At 44.7% G+C, this 27935-nt stretch overlaps 1 protein-coding gene across 5 annotated transcripts in view; it reads right to left on the bottom strand.

Annotated features, from left to right (window-relative positions):
- LOC121684912 (dystonin-like) overlaps window positions 1-27935 on the bottom strand; it is a 133537-nt gene that overhangs the window by 39567 nt on the left and 66035 nt on the right. For all 5 annotated transcript variants that reach the window (XM_042065052.1, XM_042065055.1, XM_042065056.1 and 2 more), the window contains 24 exons: window positions 26331-26419; window positions 25754-25871; window positions 18570-24839; window positions 18282-18428; window positions 17716-17931; window positions 17355-17504; window positions 16911-17147; window positions 15906-16067; window positions 14700-14933; window positions 13963-14229; window positions 12281-12829; window positions 11778-11954; window positions 10494-10617; window positions 9930-10138; window positions 9229-9546; window positions 8852-9018; window positions 8354-8510; window positions 7182-7308; window positions 6904-6960; window positions 6153-6391; window positions 5628-5757; window positions 4931-5130; window positions 4034-4529; window positions 1942-3410 (listed from right to left, as the gene is read on the bottom strand). In XM_042065052.1, the coding sequence (XP_041920986.1) occupies window positions 1942-3410; window positions 4034-4529; window positions 4931-5130; window positions 5628-5757; window positions 6153-6391; window positions 6904-6960; window positions 7182-7308; window positions 8354-8510; window positions 8852-9018; window positions 9229-9546; window positions 9930-10138; window positions 10494-10617; window positions 11778-11954; window positions 12281-12829; window positions 13963-14229; window positions 14700-14933; window positions 15906-16067; window positions 16911-17147; window positions 17355-17504; window positions 17716-17931; window positions 18282-18428; window positions 18570-24839; window positions 25754-25871; window positions 26331-26419 (12309 nt within the window). The remainder of the gene's footprint in view (window positions 1-1941; window positions 3411-4033; window positions 4530-4930; window positions 5131-5627; window positions 5758-6152; window positions 6392-6903; window positions 6961-7181; window positions 7309-8353; window positions 8511-8851; window positions 9019-9228; window positions 9547-9929; window positions 10139-10493; window positions 10618-11777; window positions 11955-12280; window positions 12830-13962; window positions 14230-14699; window positions 14934-15905; window positions 16068-16910; window positions 17148-17354; window positions 17505-17715; window positions 17932-18281; window positions 18429-18569; window positions 24840-25753; window positions 25872-26330; window positions 26420-27935) is intronic.

Genomic DNA, 27935 nt, shown 5'->3' with positions numbered 1-27935 from the left:
TGAATAGGCTCTGCCCTTTGTTGTGCGAGTGGCATAAATAAAGCATTTTAATATCCCAAAACCAAAAATAGGTTAAGCCTCTTTCATCAACTCCAAAGGCATTTAAAGCATTTTTTATCCCAGTATATTGTAAGTCTTGATCATGGTTATCCTCCTTTTATCTGGTAATGATATAGTAAACAATAGATTTAGTCTCTGCTGTACCCCATTTTATAGCAAGCACAGTGCACAGTGCTGTCCGAACAAGCATAGTGTTTGTCTTTTAAGAGTTCCTTCAGTGAGACTGGAGGTGTTATACAAGAGGCTGTGCTCAAATCACACAGCCAGATCAACTCTGAGAACACTTACATGATTCAATATCAGCCTAACATGACTTCATGACAAGGGATTTAGAGTTCAGAGGGCCAGAGGCAGATGTGCCTGTCTCTGTCCTTTAGTAGAGCAGAGAGCTATGCTGCATCAACTTTTCCACACAGGCAGAGTGGGAGGGGCCAGGCTTCTCACTGCTGACCGCAGCACCCTCTCGCCCTGAAGGCCCTACACGGGCAGCAGTGTGGGCATGGACAGGTGGTTGTGCTGTTTACTGATGTGAAGGGAATTAAAGCAGCCATAACCCCGCTGTGACCAGCAATATGGCAATACGGCAGCCGGTGGCAGAACAGTAGGCAGAGTGGCGTTCTGACGTTCACTGTGGCTCGTTCATTTTGCCGGTTCTCTCATTTTAGATAATTTAGTTTTGGCTGATTCAGTTACAGCCAAATTAAAATGCTGCACAAAAGGTGTGGCCCTGTGCAATTAAGGATGCAAGATGTGATGTTTGAGGCTAGTTTTTCTACAATTGCTTAACTATAAGAGGCTTTCTTAACATGCTTATTCATATTTTACCTCTTACTTTTAGAACATGTATTGCATTTAAGCTTTTTCTTCACAAATGCACAAACAAAACAGAAATAACTCTTTGAAGAGCTTTGCTTAACTTTTGACTTTTCATTTGTCTATGAACATTATAGCTGTTGGTCTAGGAGTATTTTTATTTTTTAACAACACAAACTATATATTGTATCTCAAAAAACAAAACAAAAAACAATAACACTTTGGCAGTTTATATAAACAACACCAAAAATAACTGACTTTCATTGGCTTTCAATAAGCAAAAATGCTATTAAAACTTTCTCTTTAAAAGCACTGGGGTTGAAAGAAGCTCTCAAGGAGATAACAAGAACAGATGCTTTGGGCAGCCACCAAATTAGCTGGTGGGTTAAATAATGAAACAGTCAGCCTTTTCACCCCTCAGAGCACTGCGGGCGGACGGACTGCCATACCCCAGTGGCCTTCAACACAGGGCCAGGCAGGAACCCTGCCCCTCCCCAGCACCCCCAACCTTTCACAGGGGTGGGCGGGCGGAACACACGACACCCCGCTGGCCCCCAGCTGGCTTCTTGGTCACCCACAACAAAGGGCTCATGGGCCGGCCCTCTTTTCTTAACGCCAGCTGCTCTCCAAAGCAACACGCCCAACATGCAATCCCCCAACCACACACACACACACATACTGGGCAATATTCTGCTGAGTAATTTTAGAGGGGTCAAAGTGACATAATCACAGAAAAAAGGAAATATGGGGTGTGGAAACACATTACTTTTTGAAAGCAAAACATGTGAAGCTGAGACTTATAAGGAATTCATTATACTTATACACTTATAAGGAATGAAAAAAAACGTTTTACTTTTTTACTATAAATATACACTACTGTCTGTATTTAAAGACTCAATAAAAGACAAAACTTTTGAGAGTTTGAGAGTGCATATTTTCCCATCCATTTCATAATGGCAGCTTGCCTATTATACTTTATCCCCTTAATAACACAACACTGAACTTTCCCAGTAGTCTGGCATGCCCATGCTCTTTCACCAGAAGACCTTGTACTCTTAGCCATCTTACCTTGAATGACTCCAGCTGCTGGTTAATGACGTCCATTTCCATGCCAACGGGCCCCTGGGACTCGTCCTGCTCCTCCGCCTTCTTGAGGCCAGCAGTGAAGTCCTGCAGCTTCTGGTAGAGTTCCTCCATGCGGCCCAAGGTGCCGTCCACCTGCTCCTGCCTGCTACGGGCGCGGTCCATCAGCTTGCCACTCTGCTTGGCCAGTGCCTCCAGGTCCCTCTTGGCTCCCAGCAGGTCCGGCGAGGCCTCGGTCTCCAGCATCTTCCTGCAGGTCTCCTTGGCGTTGGCCGCGTTGGCCGTTAGCTCAGTCAGTCTGTCCACGAAGCCCCGGATGGCGTCTTTCTGGGCTCGGATCGCCTCCGTGTCACGGGCCACCGGCGGCATGCCGTCCAGCTCGTCGTCCAGGTCAGCGAAGCTGGCAAACATCTCGTGGATGCTGCTCTGGAACTGACCGATGCCCTGCAGCTTGCCCTCGAGGGCCGAGCAGACGCCCTCCACCTCCTTTCTGACAGCGCCGTGCTCTTTCTCCAGGCTGTCGGCTTGGAGCAGGAGGTCGGTGACGCCGTCTGCCTCTGGCATGTCCACCACCAGGCCCTGGGCGAGGCTGGTCAGCTGCTGGACCTGCTGCTCCACCTCGGCCAGTGTCTTCTGCTGGGCCTTCATGCCGCTCAGGTTCTTGTTGCTGTAGGCCTGGATGCCCAGAGCCGAGTGGCTGTCCAGCTGTTTCCTGGCCCCGTCCAGCTTGTCCTTGGCTTGTTTCTGGGTGTCGCTGAACTCCTTCAGCTTCTGCGCCAGCTTCTCCAGCGACTCCTTCTTGCTCTGCAGCCCCTCGCCCAGCTTCTCCATGCCCTTCTCGATGGCTGCCCGCTCCTCCCTGACCGCCTCGCCGTCTGCCGTGCTTGCCTCTAGGAGGCTGTCGGCGGCCGTCTTGAGCAGCTCCACCTGCCCGCGGTGCTTGTCCACGTCCTTCTGGATGGCCTTGACCTGCGCCAGGGAGCTCTCCACCTCCGCTGGACTCGCGCTGACCTTCACGCCGCCGCTGCAGACCTCGCTCTCCTGCAGCCAGGCGGTCAGCTTGTCCGCCTGCTCGCTGTAGCGCTGCGCCAGATGCAACGCCCCCTGGAGCTTCTCGCCGCGCTCAGCCGCCGCCCGCTTCACATCCTCCCAGTTGGACTTGAGGGCGGACAGCTGACCCTGTAGGGCCACCTTCTCCGCGCCCTCGGTGCGCTGCAGCAGAGCCTCGCCCTCGCGTACGATGGTGCCATAGGACTCCTCCTGCTCGGTCAGCGCCTTCTGCACGGTGCCGTGCTCGCTGAGGCTCTGCCGCAAGACTTCGGCCTTGGCCGAGACAGGCTGTGGCCCCGACTGTTCCAGAAGCTTCTCGTCCAGCCAGTCCTGGAAGTCTTTGGATGTCTGGTGGAACTGCTGCGAGCTGGCAAAGGCCGAGTTGAGCTGCTGAATACGTTTCCCTAGACAAAATAAGTTGAGAATAATAAAAAAAAATTGCCATTGTTAGTTTAACTCAAATAAAACTGCTACAATTAAAGTATCAGTTTGGAAGTTATGAGATTACAGTATACGTATACAGCTTTGAGACATACATAGACAGCTTTGAGAAGAGAACCATTCATAAAGGAACACAAATTTAGACAAAGGCATATACAACTGATATACAAAAAGCTACTACATAGTACAGCATTTGGAAGCTTTCAAGCCACGTGCATAACATGAAGTCAATCTAAACTTACTAGACATGGAAAATCATTCAGACGTGCACAGACAATGAAGCATATGCTTCTGTGCGCTTAAAAGCAAATGTCATTACTATCATAACAATTATGGCATTAACCTCTGACAGTGAGGTAAAAAAGCATACACTGTGACAGAATATTAATGACTATTTGACCTGGGGGCTTTTTAACATAACTGAGCTCTATTGTTTACATGTCTGGAATCTATCAGTGAAAACTAAATAATGTTTTGATCACTCCAAAACGAGGGTGTCTAGTCACTAACACTTCCTGGGAAGAAGTCCAAAAAAATGTGTGGGGATAAACTCGGCAGAGTTGAGATGAGGTGAGTGTAGACTCACCTGCGTTGTCCTCCAACACCTTGAACGGCTTGGTGACGGCGTCCAGCTGCTTGGTGAGGTCAGCGCGGAGGTACTCCTCAGTCACGAGGGCCGACAGCTCGCCGCAGATTGCCTCCGCCTCCTTGAGCCTTTTCCTCTCGTCCCTCAGTTGGGCCAGGATGGCGTTGGTGGCCTCCAGCTGTTTCTTGACAGCGTCGGGCTGCGAACTCAGGGCCTGCTGACCCTCCAGCTGGGCCTCCAGGGCGGCCGAGCTCTCTGCGAGGCCGTGCAGCAACTCCTGGAACTGGGCCGTCTTGCCCGCTGCCTGGTCGATGAGGCCGGCCCGCTGGCCCAGCTGCCCGGTCAGGTCCTGCCATTTCTGGGTGATGGACACCAGCTGCTCCTTCACTGCCCCGGCCGATGGGTCCTGTGCACCCGACGAACTCAAGATGGCCGTCGCAGCCTCGTTCAGCTGGTCATACTGGGGTTTGCGGCTATCAAACTCCTTAAGGAGAATCTAAAGCAACACAGAATGGAATATTCAGAACCTTGCATGCTTGATCACAAAAGTGAGGCACACCAGAACAACATCTTTGATTTTGACAGAAAGCTTAAAAGTATGAACATGCTAAGCTTCAATTTTTCATACAATTATTATACATCATGTTTATTATATAATGGCTTCTGATTTTAACTTTGAAATTAGGACTGGTATCAAGAAGCCTTTGCGTCAGACTCATACTCATTGCTTAAAGAGCTTAGCATAGATTCTGTGACATTAAATATTAAGGGTTATGGCATAAATGGCATTAATATTAAGGGTTATGGTGGATATTTGTAACCAACAAAGTAGCTATGCTGGTATCCCATTTCTATCTAAATTCTTTACATCCATCGGTCATCTCAGCCGATCATCACCTGGACTTGCTGCTTCTGCATCTTGAGCATGTTGGGATCCACAGACAGGGGCCCCAGCACGCCGGCCATCAGCTCCTTCTCCTGCAGCCACTGGCGCAGCTGCGGCTCGGCCGTCTGGAAGAGCTCCAGCATGCGGGACGACGCCTCCAGGTGCTGCTTCCTGTCCTCCACCGAGCCGTTCACCTCTTCCCACGCTGCATCTGGAGTGTCGGAAACACAATAAACACCTCTCAGTAACACTCTCTCTCTCTCTCTCTCAGCACAATCAGCTGACTGATAAACACAGCAACCCAGACGAGGACAAACTGAATGAGTGGGGGAGAGAGCTAACCTCAAAAATAACAATACTGAAACACTCATATAACACCTCAGTATATCAAAACAGCGTCAGTGGTGCACTGTGCCAAAACACCAATAAGGATGTGTTGTGGAGTTTTGCTTGTGGCTGAGCCTAGTAAATGTCTTCATTTGTAACACCCACCATTTTCCCATGAGTGCTTAGATAAGACTGACACTTAGGAAGACGCACAGCATCAGACAGGCCTGGAGGAGGGTTGACCCCTTAGACACTCCGGTCAATCTTGCCATGTCGTGTCCTCCCGATTTCCTCGGGAGTTCAGCACCGACGGCGGAGGGATATCTATGAGCTGGTAGTGCCTGACAGCTGATGAGGGAGTGGGAGATGAGCAGCACATACCTATCTCAGCCAGCATCTGTTTCCACTTGGCCACTTCGGGTGAGTCGGGGTTCTGCTCGATCAGCTGACGAAGCTTCTCTCTCAGCTGCTGGAGCTCGGCATGCTTTTGTTTCAAGCTGTCTTCAAAGGCCTGAAGGATGAGAAGCGCACTCCAAAAATCAGGGATGCGTAGCGCAGTAGTATTTGTCTCTTTTTGAGTTGTTTTCAACTTTGATTGAATTGGGTCATATTGGGGACACTGACTGCACACTCGCTCAAGGAGCAATAATTATTGTATATGGATAATTAACCTTTCTATTAATCACATTAAGGGCAATGGACATGCATAAACAGCACTATTAATTTAGCTGTGGGCTTACTTATTAGGGAGGCTTATATAATCTACTTGGACAGTATGTTTGAGAGCTGATGTGCTACAGTATGTAGGTGTATATTACTGTCGAGTTACAGTAGGAGTGTGTACATCCTGTGTGTGTTCTCCATATCTGTAAATTTATACTGTATCTGCCTATATTGCGTGTGTACCTTCTGTTGTTCCATCTGTGCTTTGACAGAGTCTTTCCCAGCAGCCCCGGCGGCGCTCCAAGACGACGCCGTCTTCTTCATGTCTGCCAGCCACGTCTTCATGGCTCCGCCCTGCTCGCGTGCCTCCTTCATGTCTCCGCGCCGGCGGCTCAGCTTGGCCTCCCGAGCCCTCAGCAGCTCCCCCAGGGTCCCGTAGCCCTCGTCCACCTGGGCCATGCTCTGTTGCACCACCATCAGCTCTGTGGGTGGTTTCAGTCAGACACCAGACAGGGGCCCATCAAACATCTCCAAACCTTAAACTCACACCCGCAGCCACTGTGGAGATCTCTGCTGTAAACAGCTGGCCCAGCCGGTGGTGGTGGGGTCCAAACACTCTGTATGTAAACCTCCTGCTGGTTTACATCTCACTGAGGCTTACAGAGAGTGGGGGGATGGATACAGCGGGGCAGAGACAGAGAGGAAAGCCACAGAACCCCCACACATCTATGCACCATGCTGACAACACTTCAGGATGGTGAGTAGATCTTATCAGCAGCATACCAAAAAACGTTGTGCATTAGCTATAATCATTTAGCTCACTAAATGATTTATCAATTTATCTTATTTTAAAGAAACCTACTTCACAGCAAACCACCAAAACATGGACTCCATGGGTGTGTGTGTGATCCCCGAGAATGGAGCCCATGATCTTGGTGGTGTTGCTTTGCCAGCTGTGAGAGCCGAATGTGTCGCTCCAAAAGAATGCATTTACCTTTATTGGTTAAATAAGCATGCGATCCCGGTCCGGAGCCATTAGTAACAGCTGACCCTAGAGAGGACAAAACAAAACCAGAGCAGCCCAGGCCTCCACCATGAGAAAAGAAGCAGACACGTCAACACCAAAAAGCTGTATTAGACATCTACACACTCCCCAAGGTGCTGGCAACCCACAAAAAGCTCTAGGAGACCACTGCAGACCAGGTCATAAAAGCATGTACAAGACTGCTATTCAAAAGCATTCAAGCTATTTCAAATACACGTTGGCAGTACCTGATTTGGGATGGATTTTGGCCTTGGCAGGGGATGTCAAAACACTGATTAGGCTACACAGAGCAGAGCCTTTGCTATTTATATCCTGGACCATGGGAGATTTGGAAGTCCATTCTTCTAGCAGTGCCTGAGAAGGGAATAATGAGTGTTATAAAACACTTTACACAAAAAAACCTATGTCTGAAATATGTGTGCTACGTTGATAACTGAGAAGCGGTTCAACAGAGAGGGCTTGGATGGCAGTGTGTAAGAGTAATAGCCAACAACAGCTCAGCGTGCGTAGAACAGAATTCTTGGAGATCAGACTCTGGCCCGGAAAAAAAAAATTAGAGCAATTTCAGATTCTTTTGAAAGCACTATTTAAATAACTTACAATATGATTCCAACAGGGTACTGAAAGCAATCACAAATATTTTTTGCATATTTCTCAATATGCAAATTGGCCTCTAGAGAGAGCGAGAGCAAGAGAGAGAGAGAGCGAGAGAGAGAGTGAGAGAGAGAGAGAGAGAGGGAGGCTCTTCCGCCTATCTTTGATATACGACCTAGATATTTTTGGTTCATTACTACAATGCCTTTAATCTTCTTGCGTTTTGGGGTCATGTAACAGTTCATCATCGTGTGGGGAATTCTGAAGGTTGGGAGTAGCTGCTATTTTGTCCCCCCCCCCCTCCCCCCTCCCCGATGGAAAACACCTTTTCTCATTTTGTTGGCACGAGACCTCTAAACAACCACAACCATAAGGTTACCTACTGTATGTCTCTAGACTATCTGCTGAGGTAGACATACAGAGATTATTCCAGAAAATCCAACATCAAACACATCAGTTCAAAAAATGGCTAGGCCAAAATGTATGCTGGGCTGTCTTTTCTAATGAATGAGTGAGCGAGTGAGTGAGTGAGTGAGTGAGGAAGCGAGTGAATGAATGGATGAATGAATGCAAATGTGTATCTATATATTACTACATTATCTGTTTTTTTTTATACTGGGAATAAAAAATACTATATGTGATTGTGTATACTTTGCTTTGTTTGCATGAATTGCATGAATCTCTCTCTCTCTCTCTCTCTCTATCTCTATCTCTCTGTCTCTCTCTCTTGAGAGGGACTAGCAACTCTGGCGTGTCCGAAAGGCCCTGTGTGCAGACTGGACATAAGTCTCCCTGCTCCACTCACATTGACCGTATGCAGGGCCTTTCCCAGGCTCTTCTCGCCGCAGTTGGCCTGTACCACTGGCACTTTCCTTGTCATCTCCTCCAGCCACTTCATCAGGGCCCCTGCTGCTGCTTTGAACTCTCCCAGCTGGTCTTGGCATGACGTAACCTCCTCCCTCCTGCACATAGAAATGGTATTTACTGCCACATACAGTATAGTACACACACAGACACACACACACACACACACACACACACACACACACACACACACACACACACACACACACACACACACACACACACACATAATGGCATGGTCTGCGCCTCAGACTCCAAACAAACCAACACTTTTCAACCCAAAGGGCTATCTGAGGTCAGCAGGCAGACGTCTGAAATTACACACTGCTGTCCTTTTACGACAGAAATTCAGTCAAAAAGACGTTTTGGCAACACTGCAGTTTGTTTTTCACCCGTTTCAACTGTACATCAACTTGCACTCCATACTCTTGCCACTTACTTTTCTCTCACTGTGTCTTTGAAGGCGTTAAAGGTGTTGGACAGAGTGTCCATCTTGCCCTGGATCTGGGCTTTACTGGCCTCTGGGCTCAGCTGGGACAGTTCCTTTGAGAGTCTCTGTAAAGTCTCCACATCCTTGGCATGTTCTGCTAACTCCTCATTGGTGTCCTGACAGACAATATAATATAATATAATATAATATAATATAATATAATATAATATAATATAATATAATATAATATAATTGCAGCAATCACTATGAAAAGTTCTGATTCAATCAAACTTTAAAAAAATACTACTTGAAATATGATATTTATCAAATATGAAATTGTAAATGATAACATATTAAAAAGACATTGCTGTTGCAGTCTATCGCACCTGCACCAGCTGGGAGAGCTCGTTGACGTTCTTGCCCGGCCCGTCCGTCTCTGACAGCTCCTGAGACCTCTTCAGCACAAACTGCTGCACCTTCTCAGACGTCTTCTCAAACTCCTCCACCTTGTCCTTCAGCTGCTCCAGATCAGACACTTTCTGCTTGTGCTTGTTGCAGGCATCGCTGAAGCGCTGTGAGAGGGCGGCCATTTTGGACTGCAGCTGGGTGGCAGCGGCCGGCTCAGCGGTCTCTGCAAACTTCTTCACTTTGGCCTGCATCGCTGAGATGCTGCTCTGACGACCTGACATGTCCTGCTCCAAAGCCTTCAGACCAAGATAAAACAATGTACAGTTAATCAATACTGCATTAATCAATAACAGTCACACTTAATCAATTAATGTCATTATAAAAACTAATGTTTTTTTAATTTAAGAAATATATTTATCACACAAGTCAATTATCATTTTAAACACTAATCAATGTCTTCCAAAACTCTTCAATCAATCCAGCAGCTTGACCCAAGATACAATTAAGACATTGTGTTGTTTAGAACATGGATTAAACTTTTTCCATCACTAGTGAACAAACTACTAGCCTACCTAAGCTGAACAACCCATCTACAATAACACATTCACTAAAAGCAAACAGCTCTGCAATACTATGCAGTGGGCCTTGTATAAATGGTCCATGTAGAATGGTGACGTACTGCCTCTTTGCTGAGGGCGTCTCCAATGCTGGCCGAGTCCAGGGACACTTGATCTTTCTTCCCCAGGGTCTCTTCCACCCGCCCCATCCAGCCCACCATCTCCTCCAGGCCGTCCTGCACACTGAGCGAGCGCGTCAGCGTCACCTGGAGCTTCTCGTTGCGGTCACTGACCGACTTGGACAGGTTGTCATATCTCTCCACGATGTCATCTGAGGGGGGTGACAAGGATACATGTAAAGGGAGGGAGACAAGGAAAGGACATGGTTAATTACAAGCCTGTCCAGATTTAGTCATGATTTCAGGAGGGAATTGATTCTAGATTTATACTGAGTATTCCACTTCAGAAATGAAAAAGCTGAAAAAAAAATTATGGCCTGGGACACATTATTGAGTAGCAAAGAATCATTTGACTTGTTTGTGTCAATTACGATTCAGTTAAGCTTCAGCAACATTCTATATAGACACTAGTTTACGATATAGTTGAGTTTCATTTCATTTCAGCATTTTGGCTTTTCTGGGATTCAGTAGTTGGCTCCTGACTGGAAAGGTGACTGTCCCACTCACCCACTGTTTCTTGGACCTCATCCTGATTCGTCAGCAGGTCTCCCTCGGCTGTGATAAGGGCATCAGCTGTTTTGCGCAGCGTTTCCACGGCAGCCTGTCGCCCGGTCGTCTGACCTTGCAGAGCCTGTGGAATTACAAAGACCAATGACATCACCGTCTCTGGGGTGACCCGACTTACCAAAGCCTGTTAGCTTTATAGAATATCAGGGACTTTTGAAACTTCAATTTATTCACAATCAATCCAATTCAGTCCAGAAGGAGTACAGATAAACAGATTATGTTTATATTATTTATGTTGGAAAACAAATTACAAAATGTCACATTTTTGTAACAGTAAAGACAACATGACAAGACACAGAAAGAATGTAAACTCGTATGTATGTTTACAATAGGACTAAATGAGAATGCAGTTACTGTACACTCTTGCTTCACCAAGCTGCCAAGGGAATTTCTGTGGGTCCGAGGCGCCCCTAATCTTTCAGTATCTGAAAGCCCTCAGTGTAGCCAGCAGCCTCCACACACGTAAGACACCATGAATGCATTTACCCCCTTGGGGGGCAAAACCGAGAGACAAGTGGGGCCAAACCGAACTGCGATATATCACAGAGATGTAATCTATTTAGGGCAGAACAGAGGCGGGTGGTGCGCCTCTGACAGAATTTGCCTCTCCCTCTCTCAGCCACACAGCAAATGTCATTAAATCTCCACAAAGCTATTTGTGCCTTGGAACGGCGGCGTGTTTTGAAACGAGGAGCTATAAATAGCTGTGTTGTTTTAAACTGAGTGGAAACTCTGTATATGGAGAAGGCTGAGATCGGGCTTGATGACCTCTCAACTTGTTCGGTGCCAAGAGAGGCATGAACGCGCTGGAAAATGGCATCTCGTTATAGCCTCTCAAGCACCTAGAATGAGCAGACACTTCTGTTAAGTGTGTAATTTCATGTTTTCCCAGAGATGAGAAAGTTGTTTTAAGATTTGCTCATGGTACTTGTTTATCTCTATTAAACTGTATACATTCCCATTCCACTCAGTACCAGGCAATTGAACATAGTCAGGTCACCATTATCGGTGCCAGCTGACAGGTCTCAATTAAACATGTTATCAATTTATTTCTACAAATTCAGCCAATGAATGACCGATAAAGGTGAAATGATAGTGTTGAACCATGGGGCGGGCAAATGTCTATCATTACTGAAAGGACAAAGTATTTGCTATGTGCTGGCCTTTATGACAAGTTTCTGTCACTGTGGGGTGTGTTTCGTTTGTGTTAGTAGTGACCGGCACCTTGGTGTCTTCCAGCTGTTTCTGTAGGGTCTGTGGGTCGGCAGCTATGGGCTCCGACTGCTGCTTGCGAGCCTCCTCCTCTGAGGTGTCCAGCCACTTCTGCAGCCCACCGCTGGCCTCCTCGTACTTCTTAAACTTCTCCACCACGTCTTTGAGGTTGCTGCCCAACTGATTGCACTGGAATGCATAAATATACATGCACTCAACTACTTTCATAGTGTTCAACTTACTGGGGACAATTCATGTTATTGTGATTTTGATAAACTCAATTTGTTAAACAATCACTTGAATGTTTTTTTGTTAAATATGGGCAACATATTTCATGTGAAAATGCTGTATATATTTTCTTCAAGAATTACTGCGATAAACTAAACCTACAGTGTGCAGTCCCATTTTCAAGCAGAGAGCTGATTTTGAAATAGAAATGGCTCCACCATGTGGTAGAAATAAGGCATCACAGGCTTTACTAATCCATTTCTTTACCTCATTGAGTGTGCACATACCTGAGAGTGCAGAGCCTTGTAGTCACTAGCGGCAGCATCCAGCTTCTCCTGCACTTCTGCACAGGTTCCCGACATGTCCACCTCCGGAGGCGCGTTCTTGTTTCCATGGTCGCTGTGGCTGCAGGCCTTGGCCGCGTCCAGCACCTTCTGCCCGGAGATGGTGATGAAGCGCAGGTCCCCTTTACGCGAGATGACGTCCTCGGCAAAGCCGCACTGCCTCTGGAGCTTGTCATCCAGCACGTCCAGTTGGCCAGCCGGCTCCCCCAGTTCCTCGACCTCCCCCTGGGCCTGCCCCAGCCAGGCCTGGAAGTCGGCGCAGTCGCCCTGGAACTTGGCCAGCTCCTCCTGGACGGCCTGCACCTGCTTCATCTGCTGCTCGGCCTGCGTCAGCGAGGCCTCGTAACGGCCACGCAACTCCTGAATGTCCTGCTGGAGCTTGTCCTTCTCGGCTGCCGACAGCACGTGGGCCTGCTTGTCCAGCAGCGCCTGAGCAGACTGGGTGGCGATGATCAGGTCCTGCTGCTGGGATAGGATCTCTTGATGATGGGCCTAGGGCACAAACGAATGGCCTTTCATTCTATTCATGTAATAATAATATGTCTATAAAATTACTGCTCACCTGCTCACCACCATCTAACATTCATTTTATCATTCATTTTTATCATTGTTTTATCTTTCTATCCATCTGGGCATTATATTATGTATTCTTTCATCGTATCGTGTTTGCCCCCGTCTGCTCTATTTCATTATGTCCGTGTGAAGTATTCTGTTTGGTACAAATCAAAGGGGCTATTGAAAAAGATGTTTCATCCTCATTCCTTCATTATACAGTAATATAAGCAGGAGCAATGAAAACAAACGAACAATGCAGAGGTATCAGAGCAACCCAGATTCTATTCATTGTTCTGTTGAAACATACCAGGCCTCATTAGTGCATTCCATTGTTTTGTTCATTTGTTTGCTTGTGGACGAAACTCATTCATTCATGACAAGACACTTTTAGTTCACTTGTGATATGCAGTGTTGGGTGGGTAGACTGGCCAGGGTGAATGCTGCAGTCATTTGCTACAGGAGCTGAGGACTAACACTAGCGTGGGACATTGGGGGTCACAGATGGCTCTGGGCTACTAGGGTGCATACCACAACTGAGTGTTTTTACCGGGAAGAAGGACATATCTCTAAACAGAACTTTTACAAATGCTACAGAGGGCGCTGTTTCTACATAGTCAATGGCCTTTACAACAGCCACCTACTTTAATACAACAACTTTGGGAGAAATCAGCTGTCTACCCTTAAGTTAGAGAAGAGGATACATACCTTTCTCTTCCCTGTGCATGCAATAACCCAGTCTAACAATGTTAGCATAGTATAATGCACAGGAAGTGGGTTACACCAGCTAGCCTATAGCTAGCCTGTGGCTAAAAGGTAGCTAAAAGGAAGGAAATGGATAAAGCTAAAAGGAATCCCTAAAAGATTTAACTTTTTCTCTTCTGATATTGAGGAACACATACAGTATATACCTGACCAACTGATTCCTGCTGGTACGAACCTCATGGTTCGGTTACAAGATAAAAGACAGCGATTATTAAAACACAGAGTTGGGGTAAAAACTTGTGATTCTACAAGTTTAAATATAAAAAATACACTTAAACTGTTTTTGTCATGTCCTTTGCCTTATTTACCTTCACTTTGTCAAACTGCCTGTCCAAATCTGAACTACTGGGGTCCCTCTCTTTGCTGGAGATAATGGGCAGGCTGTCAGTTGTGTCTACTGCATTTCCATTGGCATCGTCCGCTGCGGTTTCCATGGGCATGTTGCCATTCTCTGTGCTGGTCTGCTCCTTCTGTGTGCTGTCCCCAGCCCCCTTCTCCTTCCCTACATGTGAGATCCAGTCCAGCAGGCCCTCGATTTTGGTTTTGCTCTCCTCAAGTTGCTCCACAGCAGCAACCTACCCATGAGCGCGCACACACACACACACACACACACACACACACACACACACACACACACACACACACACACAGAGAGGTGAGAGAGAGAGGTGATATAATACAAATATATAAATATATACAAATAAATATATATAGAGAGGAGATATAATACAAATATATATAATTTTTATGAGAAAATAACAATAGATAAAAATCACTTTTACAAAAACAAACAAAGAGCACAGATAATCATTTACAGTTTTAATATTACGAGCAGAACTAAAAAGCATTTTGAAACATTCTATAAACAATGAACTCATGATAAGAAAGAAATTATCTATTTCAACAAAACCTATTATATACTATCTCATCTTATGAAAGAACGCAGACCAGCTCTGCAGTCAGTCAATATCAGGGAGAAAATATTTACAACCGTTTAATACCACTTTTATCAGTCCCAAATGGCTTTTACAGAATGTGCTCCAACCTTTTCTGTTTCCTGTTTGATTGCTGTGGTCACAACCTTTTCCAGGTCTTTCCTGGACTCCTCGGCTTTTTCGTTGAGCATGTTGGCCTTGCTCTTGGCCTCCTCCAGTTTGTTCTCAACATCAGCTATCTGCTCTGGCGAGAGTTTGCTGCGATTTTCCTCTAGGAACTTTTTAGAACTGCTTATGACTTCATTTAACGCTCTGGCATTTGTCTGAATCTCTTTTTGCAGCGCCTGTTGGATTAAGACACCAAGAGAGAAAAGACAATTACACTTTTTATTGATTTGCCTTTAATCTACACACAAAAACAACCCTAAATCACTGCATGCAAAAAAAAACTTGATCTCTTCCATAATCTGGTTGGAATTACATTGACTTGTTGGCTATGTTGTTGGAAGCATAACACACTGATCCTTACTTGAACCAAACAGCTATGCACAATCTTCTACTCTGCTTGTGATCATGTATACAAACTGTGACAGCCTATTTCACCAAAATTGTACAAATCAATGTCATAGTTCTCTGATTCACAGCTCTACTTATTCTTATAAGCCCACTCTATAGCCAACAAGTCAATGTATAGCCACTTTACATTGAATGCTGGCTACTATCTCCATGTAACCACTAACAATCTTGTGAGTGCCCTCCTTCTTGCTCCTTCCTTCCTTCCCTTCTGCCTCTACTTTTTATCCTCCGTCTGCTCTGGAGAGCCATGTAGACTGACTATTTCAATTCTTTTTTTTATATATATATTATATATATATTTTTGGGCTTTTTATGCCTTTAATGAGACAGGACAGTGGAGAATGACAGGAAGCGAGTGGGACAGAGAGTCGGGGATGGGCTCCGGAAAAGACCAAGGGGCGGGAATCGAACCAGGGTCGCCGGCGTACGGTGCAGGTGTCCCAGCCAGTTGTGCCACTGCTGGGGCCAACTATTTCAATTCTTGAAGTTTTCACACATATATTCACATTACACCTTTCTAATTGATTAATATGCATATTTTGCACCCCAGACACAAGAAGTGGAGTTCTTTGCCTCTGCCTCATGCATTAATTCTGTATATTATCGGGACACCTTGCTGACCATTGTTGCTTATTATAGAGAGGAGGCATTTGATTATTATTTTCCTAGGAATTCATTCCTTAAAAAATAAAGAAGCTGTGAAACAAACTTTTTTTTGTTAAAAAAATAAATAACTCGACCTGCTGTTCTTGTCGGTACTGCTGCAGGTCCTCCATGTTGTTGGTGGCAATAGTCTGCGTCTGCTGATGGTGCCCGATGAGCCGGTTCTCTGTCTGGGTGAGGTTATCACAAAGATCCTGCAGCTTCCCCGAAAACTCCATCTGCTTGTCCACCACATCCTTCTAGAGAGTTCAAAGGACAGTCATATGTACAATGTTCTATGGACAACACAGGTCAAGAACACACACATCCAAGCACACAATGCAACTAGTTCCTTCCTACTCTGAACTTCTACAACGGTTGAGTATGCCGTAAACATGCCAGCCATTGAAAGGATTTCAGGGTTTGAACATTTCGACGGAGGAAGTTTGATGGTTAGTTAGGTACATTCAGGACTTTTAGTGTTGACATTTGTGTGGCATAAAAAGTCAAAGGTGGAGAAGTCATTGGTCTACCAGAGGTTACTGCAGTGCAGTAGACGAGTGCTGTCTTGAAACCTGTAATAGGACCATGAGAGATGTTAGTTGATTGCCAGTGAACAAGCCATGGACTCTCTACAGGTGGTGATGTTATAGACATGCCATGCTTTCATGTTTGATCATTTCAGTGCTTTTCAGGTAAAAAATACACTCTGTTGCACCTCAAAAACACTTGCACATGTCAACAAAAACAATTCAGCAGAAGTGGTAGAGTGAGCCACCCACTGTTGTTATGAGATGTACTACTTTATAAAAAACAAAGCAGTGTGTGTACATTTCACAACAACACAGGGATGGAAATTAGCACCGGCCACCAGACAAATGCTGGTAAAATATGAAAATGGCTGGTGAATTTAGCCACTTATTTGCCAGTGGCTGGTAGATGTTCACAAATGCTGGTAAAATATGAAAATGGCTGGTGAATTTAGCCACTTATTTGCCAGTGGCTGGTAGATGTTCACATTTTAATTCACAAGATAATTTCCACCCCTGTAAGTAAAACTGGCATGGTGAAAATGCAAGCTGTCCACGTCCATCCTCCCGAACCTCCTGCTGCTGACTCTCGTCCTCTCGGACCTCCAGCTGAAGGTCCAGCGTGCGTCGCTGGGCGGCGAGCTTGTCCTGCAGCTCTCGGTACGCCCTCTGAGCAACGCTGAGGCTCTTCAGCAGCCTCCTGCTCTGCGCCGGGCTCAGGAACTGAGCGTGTTCGGAGATAAAGTGATGAGTGCTAAAAGTGGCCTCCTCCAGCTCCCGCTGAGTGGCTGCCAAGCTCTGCTCCATATTCTGGGAGATGAAGGATAGATGTTTGATCAACCACTCGTATTACTAGCTGCAATAATGATGTAAGATTTCTTTTAGAAAGTTTAAGATAAAAAAAAAATCTTTCTCACTGAACTAATAAGGTCTGCATATTATTGCTGTATTGCATCACCATACAAATCTTAAATGTTTCTTCAAGACATGATTGAAGGAATGGAAATAGATAAATACCTTATTTTGCTGAATACTGTTTTTAATTGCCTCCAAGTTATCTATATCCATGATGTCTAGTTCGCAGATGACCTCACAGTTGTCATGAATACTCCCTGATAGCTTTTCCAGGGATGAAAGGAGGTCCTTGTAAGATGTGGCTAATTGGGACTGCAGAGAAGGGGAGTGAAGGGTTATCTTAGGGTTCAATTTCAATAGGAAGAGTACAAATAGCAAATGTTTTATTTAAGATGAATACTATTCACTGAGACATTTAAATTATCAATAAATCAAAATTTATTATCTTTGTTCCCTTAGGGTTTTTTTGTTGACAAAAACCGCAATGGCCCTCCACACTAAATCACACACAAACTTTACTGACCTTCTCTGTCTCAATTGCTTGCAATATAAGACTACTCCTTTCTGCAGATATTTGGCAGATGTCTGCGAAAGCAGGCTGTAAATATGTGAAGGCCGAAGCCAAATCTTGTTGGAATTGTGTGGGAACGTGTCCGTTAGCAGAATTGAGCAGCTGTGCAGCTATCTCCAGGTCTGCTGTTAGAATGCCAGCGAGAGCAGCAAGCTGCGACTCCAGAGACTAGAGAGAGAGAGGGTGGGCTGAATTAAGGGAGCTGAGGGGGCCAGTGGGATCAAGAAAGATCTGGACATGCTGACAGATTCCCATCATGCAAAGGGTGAGGCTTTGAGGGAAAGGGTGCATATAACATGTGTGGGCTAGATTTCAGAGACAGAAAAAAGAGAAGAAATTAATTAATAAGGTGTTGCTCAGAAAGTGAAAAGAGAAATGTGGAAAGTGGTGATTAAAAGAAATTGGACTGATAATAGAAGGTGAACTAGTTTAAAAACAGACGGGGTTGAAGATCACTGTGGGCTTCCCGTAGCCTGCCTTTATTCATGTGTACGGAATGCAGAGTAGTGCAAACCCACCTGAGACTCTTCCAGCTGGGAGTGCAAGCCATCAATGGTGCCGCTGAGAGGCCCTTGTGCCTCAAAGTCACTTTTAATGTCCTCCAGGACATCAACGTGGTCCTGAAGTCTTCCAATAGACTCCAAGTAACTCTGAATTGAGTATCTCTGTAGTGCCCAAAAAAAAAAACGTTTGGTCACTCTCAAATCAAAAATCAAATCGATAAAAAGCAAACAAGGTGGTGTTTTTAGCCGTTGGCTCTATCAGTTGAGATACATCAACAATGAAATCTGCAAACTGCAACTCACCCTACATTTGATCTGTTCATCCAAGTCTGCGCCTTGGTCAACTTTTGCCCATGAATGAGAGCCAAGATCATCTGAGTGTGGAGTCATATCAGTCTTGGCCTTACTCTCATCTATGGAGCAAGCTGGTGGCTTTTCCCTACTGGTACCAGCATTTTGGCTCTGCTTCTCCTCAGCACTGTTTCCCACAAGCATGTGTAAATCTCCTCGGACATCCTCCAGTGTAGTGGCTTCTTTGTTCGATGACACATCTTTAACAATCTGCCGCGGCTGGCTTTCAAGCTTCGCAACATCAAGAGGAAGCTGCTCTGCACTCTCACCACCACCCTCTTCCCTCTCCAGGTCTTTGCCCTTAGACAACTCCGGACGGCGATCAGGGATGGCAGCCTGTCTCTCAGGATCCTGAAGGTCGCCTGGGGTCAGTTTCTGAATTATCTCAAGGATATCATTAACGGTTTGGCTTTCAGCCTTCTCTGACTCATCAGCATCCACACCCTCCACCCGCTGTTTGACGAGCTCATTCAAAGACGACCTCAGGGCACTAAGGAGGCCTGACTGAGGAGGCATGACCGTCCCTGTGGACACAGGGTGTGGTTGGGCAGCAGATGCCCGCTGTTCACTCTCCTCAGGCAACATGCCAGGAGGCAGAGAACATTCAGTACGACTGTCCGCTGTGGCAGGTGGTGATTTCTCAGTCAGCAACATGGATTGTGAACAATACCTGTCATCGTTGTTGCTGTCTAGCTCAACATTGGCAGGCATTGGTGCAATTGTAGAATCTGTTTTAACAGAGGAATGTGTAGCACCATCTGCCTGTACTGTCTCTTGCCCTGAGTGTTTGACAGTAACTGATTCATGTTGATTGATATCACTGATTGTATGACTGTCTGGCCTTTGTTCAAATGCCTGTGAGGCATCTGCAGATGTCTCTGCAGTGGATCCTGGCAATGCATTTCCAAACAGACTATTGGTACTTGTTGACATGTTTTGAGAATCACATTCCGGTGCCGACTGAGATCCTGAGGCACTTGAGGCCTTCTGGGCCGTGTGCTCCAGGGGACCTTCATTTCCACCACCATAAAGGAGCGCCTGCATTTCTCCTGCACAGCGTTCTGAGTCACTTTCATGTTTATCTTCTGTTGAACCTCTGACACTCCCTGATTGTTGCTTCAGGGATTGCATTATTTTGGAGTCAACAGACTTTACCGCCTCTACACACATGTCTCCAGGTTTTCCACTTGATTTGTCAAACATAGATGAGGGCAAGACAGACTGATCCTTTTGACCTTTCTGACCATCACTTTGCACATGACACTGACTTGTCTGAAAAGGCAAAGATCTGTTGGCATAATCTGTATTCATTTGCAAACCAGTTGGGTCTGTGGTTTTATGTAATTTGGCATTTTCCTCAGAGGTCATGGCTGCTGATTCTGAATGATTGGACAGCCCTTTAGGTGAAGATGAGCTCAGCTCAGTGTCTTGACACTGACGTTTGTGAAAAGGCAAAGACCTGTTGGCATCATCAGTATTTTTCTCCACATCAGTTGAGTTTGTGTTTTTATGTGATTTGCCATTTTCCCGAGAGGTCATGACTGCTAATTCTGAATGATTGGACAGCCCTTTATGTGAAGATGAGCTCAAATCAGCATCTTGCAACCCCTTCACTGACTCTGAATGATCAGATAGCCCTTTAGGTGAAGTTGAGATTAGCTCAGCGTCTTGACACTGACGTGTCTGAAAAGGCCTGTTGTCATCATCTGTATTTATTCCAACATCAGTCGGGTCTGTGGTTTTATGTGATTTGGCATTATCCTGAGCTGTCATGACCCCTGATTGTGAATGATAGGACAGCCCTTTAGGTGAAGATGAGCTAAGATCAGCATCTTCCGACCCCTTCACTAATTCTGAATCATTGGACAGCCCTTTAGGTGAAGATAAGCTCAGCTCAGTGTCTTGACACTGACGTGTCTGAAACGGCAAAGGCCTGTTGGCATTATCAGTATTTATTTCCACTTCAGTCGGGTCTGTGGCTTTATGTAATTTGCCATTTTCCTGTGGTGTCATGACCGCTGATTGTGAATGATCTGCCAGCCCTTTAGGTGAAGATGAGATTAGCTCAGCGTCTTGACACTGACGAGTCTGAAACAGCAAATGCCTGTTGGCATTATCAGTATTTATTTCCACATCAGTCGAGTCTGTAGTTTTATGTGATTTGACATTTTCCTGAGGAGTCATAGCTGCTGACTGTGAATGATAGCACAGCCCTTTAGGTGAAGATGACCTAAGATCAGCATCTTGCAACCCTTTGGCTGATTCTGAATGATCGGACAGCCCTTTAGGTGAAGATGAGCTCAGCTCAGCGTCTTGCGACTCCTCTCTGACAGTACTGCACTGCTGGTCAGCACTCTGAAGGCTGTCTGTCTTCTTGTCATCCACACAGACATCGCTCTGGGATGAACACGATATGCCTGAATCGCTCTGAACGGGACTCACTGTCAGATTCATTGCAATTTCATGGTATTGCAGCTGCCTTGCACTTGTAATCAAGTGGACCGCTTCAGAAGGCTGATCAGCATTGTTGTTCTGTGGGCCTCTGTCATCTTCTGCAGCATCATTCTCTACCTCAAATGAATCCCTGTCACTCTTGTTCTGACTACGTAACATGCTTTGAGGGCAGCTGTTATTTCTGGAGAAGCATGGAAATCCAGTCTCCTCAGAAAGATTGTGTGGTAAATCGTCTTTCTTTGAAACATGATTTTGGGGGCTTTGACAGAGTGGATATTTCTCTATTGTCTGAGTTACAGGAAGAGGTGAGTTTCTGAGATGTGATATAACAGTAATCTTAGCCCTGTCTTTGGGAAGTAAAGCCTCACAAGGAGGACTTCTCTTTCCAGAGCGTTGAACAGATTCCTTCATTCTGCTGTTCATTTTTTCAGGACCTACATCATGACAGTGCTCATCGGAAAGGTCTAACATCAAAATGGCCACATTCTTCTTCTCATCTTTTTGGTCTAACTTATTTTCTGCTTCCTCCTCATCTAGCATACCCATAGCCTGTGCATCAGAAACACTGTGGAGACAGCTGCCATCTGGATCAATGATGGCTTTCTGGATAGGTTGTGAGTGAAGTATTTTATGGGCCATGTCATCCGTTATCATGTCATTTTCAAGAGCCTCACATATACTGATGGTGTGATGGGATTCCGAGTCGTAGAAACCTCCCAGAAGGTTCTGTTGCTCCATGATCTGCAGAGACACTTGGGAGGATATGAGGCCCTGTGAAACAGCCTCTTGTAAGGTCGACATGGTTCCTGACGGATTCCCGGCAACCCTGCCTTTACGAAACTGCAAAGCCAGGACTTCCAGAACAGTCTCCTCATCAACAATGCCCTTGTCTAGAGCAGCATCCAGGTCATACCGCTTGCCTGATGTGACATCTAAAATGCCTCCTTCCTCCACCTGAGCTCTCAGAAGATGGACCGCAAACTCCCTCTCATTCTTTTCATCCCAGGCAAGATCTGTGTAAGGGCACTCCGTGATCATGTCCATTGATTTGGTCAACTCACTGGTAAACGCAGGGCTATCTGAGGCATCATCCTCTTGTATTTGCAAAATGGATGTTTCTGTGATGTGCAACACATCTTTGTCAGTATCGATGTCAGTCTTAGAACAGGAAATCCCCTTTGAAGAATTGGATGCATGAATGCTAGTGTGAGTAGTTGCACTAGATAATTCTCTAACTTCACAAAGATCATCTTCATCATCTTCCATTTCATCTCCTTCCTCTAGTGATTCTGATTCACCACTCTCTTCAATTATCCTGTCTAAAGTTCTGTTGATGAATGACCCATCTGAAATCTCTGAATATGAAAACAGTTGTGTAGTCAAGCGTGCACCATCATTGTCTTTTGTTTGGCTTTCTTCACCTTCATATGCAGATTTGGACAACATTTTGATGGACATCTGGGCAGTTTGAGAGGTCTTTTTGAATTGTTTGCATATACCATCCATCTTTTCCTCAGCCTCACCTGTGTCAAAGCCTATGTTTGCTAAAACTTTTGAATCCATATTGCATGGTCCCTTTGAAATTTCTGGGATAGTACCACTTGAGCTTTTGGAATCTGTACACTGCATTTTATCTTCATCATTCAAAGTGATATCAATACATTTTGATGATCCCCAAGATCCAGCAGAATTTTCCATGAACACTTTGGCCATTTTGTTCAGTTGCCCATCAAACACTAGTAGCCTCTGCCCTGTTTTGGGGTCCATGTAGCTATTCATCATTAGATAGGAGATGAATAACTGGCGGGCCTCTGCAGGAGACGGCATATTCATGTTCTTCTCATCCACTCCTGAATCCTGAGAAGATCCATGAACTCCTTCCAGCTGCAGCTTACGCCAAACCAACCAAGATGAGAACCTCTTGTTGAGGTCATCGATGTCAGGAAACGAGTCTGGTAGCTCCACTGTTTTTAATATCTCTGCAGTGTACTCATCAATAAGGCCATGTTTGGTGGCAGAGTCAATGTCAACTACCTCAGAACTCTCTGGTATGTAAAAAGCAGCAATTTTTTCTCGGTTGCAGAGCAGTTTGGCTGCTAGGTGATCGTTAATAATTTCATGCTCTAGGGATGTTGTAACAGCCAGGATTTCACCAGAGTCTGAGTCAAAGCCTTTGTCTGCTAAAACTTTTGAATTCCTATCGTATGGTCTCTTTGAAATTTCTGGGAACGCACCACGTGAGCTGTTTGCATCTGTACACTGCATCTCATCTTCCTCATCCAAGACAATGTCAGTAAATTTTGATGATGACACGTGGATCTTCTTCTCAGATCTCCCAGATCCAGCAGAATTTTCCATGAACACTTTGGCCATTTTGTTCAGTTGCCCATCAAACACTAGTAGCCTCTGCCCTGTTTTGGGGTCCATGTAGCTATTCATCATTAGATAGGAGATGAATAACTGGCGGGCCTCTGCAGGAGACGGCATATTCATGTTCTTCTCATCCACTCCTGAATCCTGAGAAGATCCATGAACTCCTTCCAGCTGCAGCTTACGCCAAACCAACCAAGATGAGAACCTCTTGTTGAGGTCATCGATGTCAGGAAACGAGTCTGGTAGCTCCACTGTTTTTAATATCTCTGCAGTGTACTCATCAATAAGGCCATGTTTAGTGGCAGAGTCAATGTCAACTACCTCAGAACTCTCTGGTATGTAAAAAGCAGCAATTTTTTCTCGGTTGCAGAGCAGTTTGGATGCTAGGTGATCGTTAATAATTTCATGCTCTAGGGATGTTGTAACAGTCAGGATTTCACCAGAGTGAGGCCACAGAAGGCCCATAAAACCCTTTTGCTTCTCCAATACTAAAAGTGCACTTGTAGAGCTCATTAAATTGCACTGGACAGCCTCATCGACTGTTAGTTTTTTACCATTATGAGGGTCAACAATGCCACCATTTTGGACCTGAAGGTTAAGCACTGCACTAGCAGTCTCTTGATCAATTAAGCCTTCTGATAAAGCTTCTTCTACTGTGAGTTTAGACCCTGTTTTGGGATCCACAATGCCCCCAGCACACAACTGAGACCCCAATAAGCGAATCATGGTCTCTTGATCGATGGCCCCCTCATGGACAGCCCTCAGAATACCAAATTCTTTTCCTGATTTAAGCCAGATGTTTCCATCTGTTCTGGGTTTCACTGGTAACAGACGCAGGCCAGTCTTTTCATGAACAACACTCCTCTGCATGAGCTGATTGAGAGAGACTTTCTCAGATGTGTTAGGGTCAATCAGGAGCTTTGAGATGCTTTGATCTTCACCAAGTTTGCTGAGGAGATCTGCAGGGATCAAGCCATGCTGGACTGCTCTATCAAGATTGAAGACCTCCCTAGAGGAGGTTGTTCTGAGCCCCCCAGTAGCCAGTTGAATCTCCAAAATCTTTATTGCAAGGTTCTCAGAGACAGCTCCCTCCTTCAGTGCAGCTATAACAGGGAGGGGTTCAGAGGTGTAACTGGGCCTTGATAGGCGCTTGTTAGCTTCGTTCAAATCTTGCAGTTGCCTGTGGGTGGATTCGTTGATAAGTTCTTGCTTAAGAGCGTTCTCCAAGTCCAGGCACATCCTGACGTCAGGAGAAATGAGTCCAGATGTTATCAGCTGTGCCTCCAGGAGACTCAGCCCAGTGGTGTGGTCAATCAGGCCCCTCTGCACGGAGCAGCAGACGGACAACACCGCCCCACTTCCCATCACCAGAATCCCTCCAATGGTCTGAATCCTCTGTAATAAAAAAAGAAACAATTGCAGTTCAATAGGTTGCTTTTTTTACTTAAGATGCCAAATGGGGTCTGTGTTGTTTATATCAAATGTTATGTTAAATATTAAATGTCAAATATTAAATATTTTTTGTGCTATTATAGAAAAAAAGTGTCTGTGCGTGTACTGTAAGAAAAAAGCCATGAAGACATCTACTCACCCGTAACATGTCTATGAATGCTATCAGTACATGTGCAACAGTGAAAGTCAGTATTTCAACAGCAAGAGGAGGCACACTGAAACACACTGAAAGCTGGCATGCATCTGTGGATAGAATATTTGGTATCTTGCACAACAAGAGAGTTGGTTAGAGACAACACAGAGGTGGATACCTGTATGGAGGGAAAGAGAGGTCTCCTGGGTTGGCTGTGAAAAGAAGCTGTGAAGCTGGGTGACATTAAACACTTCATGCTGGGGCATGTTTACAGGATACTCACTCCACACTCTTAGCGTGGTGACACATCAGGCATTTTGGGCAGCACCTTGGGGAATTTGCCAACAGAACTTCACAAAGGGCATCTAGAATTACTCACTAATATCTGAATACATTTGGATGGTTAAATGATGTTGTTCGGTTCTCTGTGTCCAAATGGTGTTGCCCAAAATATTACCCTGTATGTCAGTACACTTAGGTGTCAACTGTTTGAACTAACACCTGTCTACAACCCTATCCAAGCACACTCACACAGCATTGGGTCTTTTAATCGCAAGGGATGTGATTTAGAAAATTTAGCAAAGTGGTGACACCTAAAGATGCCATTACCATGCTGTGGATATGGTGAATAGAAACAATGGTTAGTCATGCAGTCTGGGACAGCAGTGCATTTTCACATAGGGGAACTGATCTTCCTCTGTAAAGGTTGCAGAGGATCCAGTACCTTCGCCTTGTCAGTAGAGGGCGCCTGTGCGCCAGTGCACTGCTGGGAGAGATCATTGTAGGCCTGCTGCAGAGCCTTCAGTTGCTCCTCAGTCTCCTGCTTCTCCTCTTCAGTCATCCTAAAGGGAGGAGTGCAGTAAAGTTAAACACATGATTATCGTTATGGGCACAGATAGATCGGTACAGCCCTATTTATTTGAACGGGCTTGTTTCATACCCTCAATAAAATGTCCACGCATTATACAACATACGAGGACGGATAATGTGACAGAAATAGTAGCAAACCACTCCACAGATAGACAACAGACTTGAAAATAGCAGTACTGGTTAATTCAAACATAGTATTGGGCAGCTCATAAAACCTGTGATCATAACAGCAGATTTCATTTTGGATTCCTCTGAGCATGAATTCACTAACACTTCAATTCAAACGTTTTTATACGTTACGTTAATAGTTCTTAACAGCTGCTTTTGTCCAAAGTGACTTACAATGAATGATATCAATAAGCATTACATCAACATTAAAATGAATAGTTTAAAGTAAAGTCATATACAGCACAAAATGCATCAAGGCGTACTTGTCACTGTGTTTGGTGAGCATCAGCTGTGTCATCCTCAGTGCTTCTGCAATCTGTTCCTTCTTTGTCACCATTTCCTCCATAGACGCCTATAAATATCACAGAATGGAGACCAGTGAACACACATCATTTTCTGGACATATTGTGTCAAACACCAAAATGTACAGAAGGGTGAAAACTATGTTCATGAAAGAGAAAATTTTTTAAAGACGATAAAGTGACTCATATCAAACAACAGGGGTCCAAAAAGGACTTCCCGTAGACCTTTTCTTTCATTTTATAAATGTAACCTCTATTCTCTATCTTTTTCATTATTTTTGACAGCACTTATTTCATGTCAAGATACAGTGATGGGAGAAAGAGCAACATTTCATCAATGACTGAACTATTAATTATGTACTGTGCCAAGACATTCTGCATCTGAATGTCAGATTATCTATTACATCTAGCAGCACAGAATATATTCTAAATAGTATTTATATCTACAAATGTGTTTAAGGACCTGCTATATTATAAAATGTATGTGTGATGACGTTCCTATTGGAAGTTTGGTGGGGACATAGCAGTGTTAGCATACAGCAGTGGCATGGTTTACTACTGGCACAAGTTGTGGCATGTTGTGGACAATAATGGGACAGGTGTTTAGTGGATGGATGTCACGTGTATGTGGGTGTTACAGAGATCCACGGCTGTAAAATTAAAGCTACTGGTAACTTTTATGGATGTGAAGATTATATACAGTATTTTATTTGAGGGTTATATACGACTTTGAATCTAAACAAACAAATATGTGAGCTCAATCTGCGATACTTAATGTTATGTTATGTTCCGATGGGACACCATGATGATAGTGCCATTTTAATTAGATTCCGGTATTCTAAATTATCATTTGACTTTATAAACCAAAACAACCTATATCTGCCCTGCCACCAAGGACTGACAATCCAAGTAGAACCGTGCTCATAATATGTAGTGTATGTGAGTGAAGAGCTCATTTGCAAAAGAGATTTCCTCCATTTTCATGAATTTTCACAGATCTTTTTTTACAAAATACAAATCAAAATAAAGTTGTGTAGATGTTTTTACTTATTTAATCTTGTTATTTAATCAAAACAACCCAACTGCAGTTTGACTAATATGACCTGGAATGCATAATAAAATTTCATGTTTTATAATAATAATAATGTAATAATAGATATATCTGTTTTTGCAAATGATTATTTGTATACTTATTTAGACCTTTGCAGTGTTCATTCAGTCATTGTGTGTGTGTGTGGGGGGGGGGGGAGTGGTGGAGGATGGATAATGTCTTTATGGGGAATGGGGGTTTAGGGGTTTTCTTGTGCTTGTGTACTTATTGCAGCCCTACCGAAAAAGAACCATAGGAATCTTACAGTATTTTGGGACAAAATATTACAGTTATCTTATAGAAATACTACAGATATTATAGGAATCTTATTATATTATGGGGCATATTATAGAAGTACTATGACTGTACTATAGGAACACTATAGAGGACAAGTATACTATAGAGAATATAATAGAAATATTATACACTATGATAGAAATACTATAGATATCTTATAGTAATACTATAGTTCTTTT

Source organism: Alosa sapidissima, chromosome 16 (assembly GCF_018492685.1).
Source record: "Alosa sapidissima isolate fAloSap1 chromosome 16, fAloSap1.pri, whole genome shotgun sequence".
NCBI lineage: Eukaryota > Metazoa > Chordata > Actinopteri > Clupeiformes > Clupeidae > Alosa > Alosa sapidissima.
The sequence above is the reverse complement of the archived record's forward strand: the minus strand, read 5'-3'. Positions and strand labels throughout refer to the sequence as shown.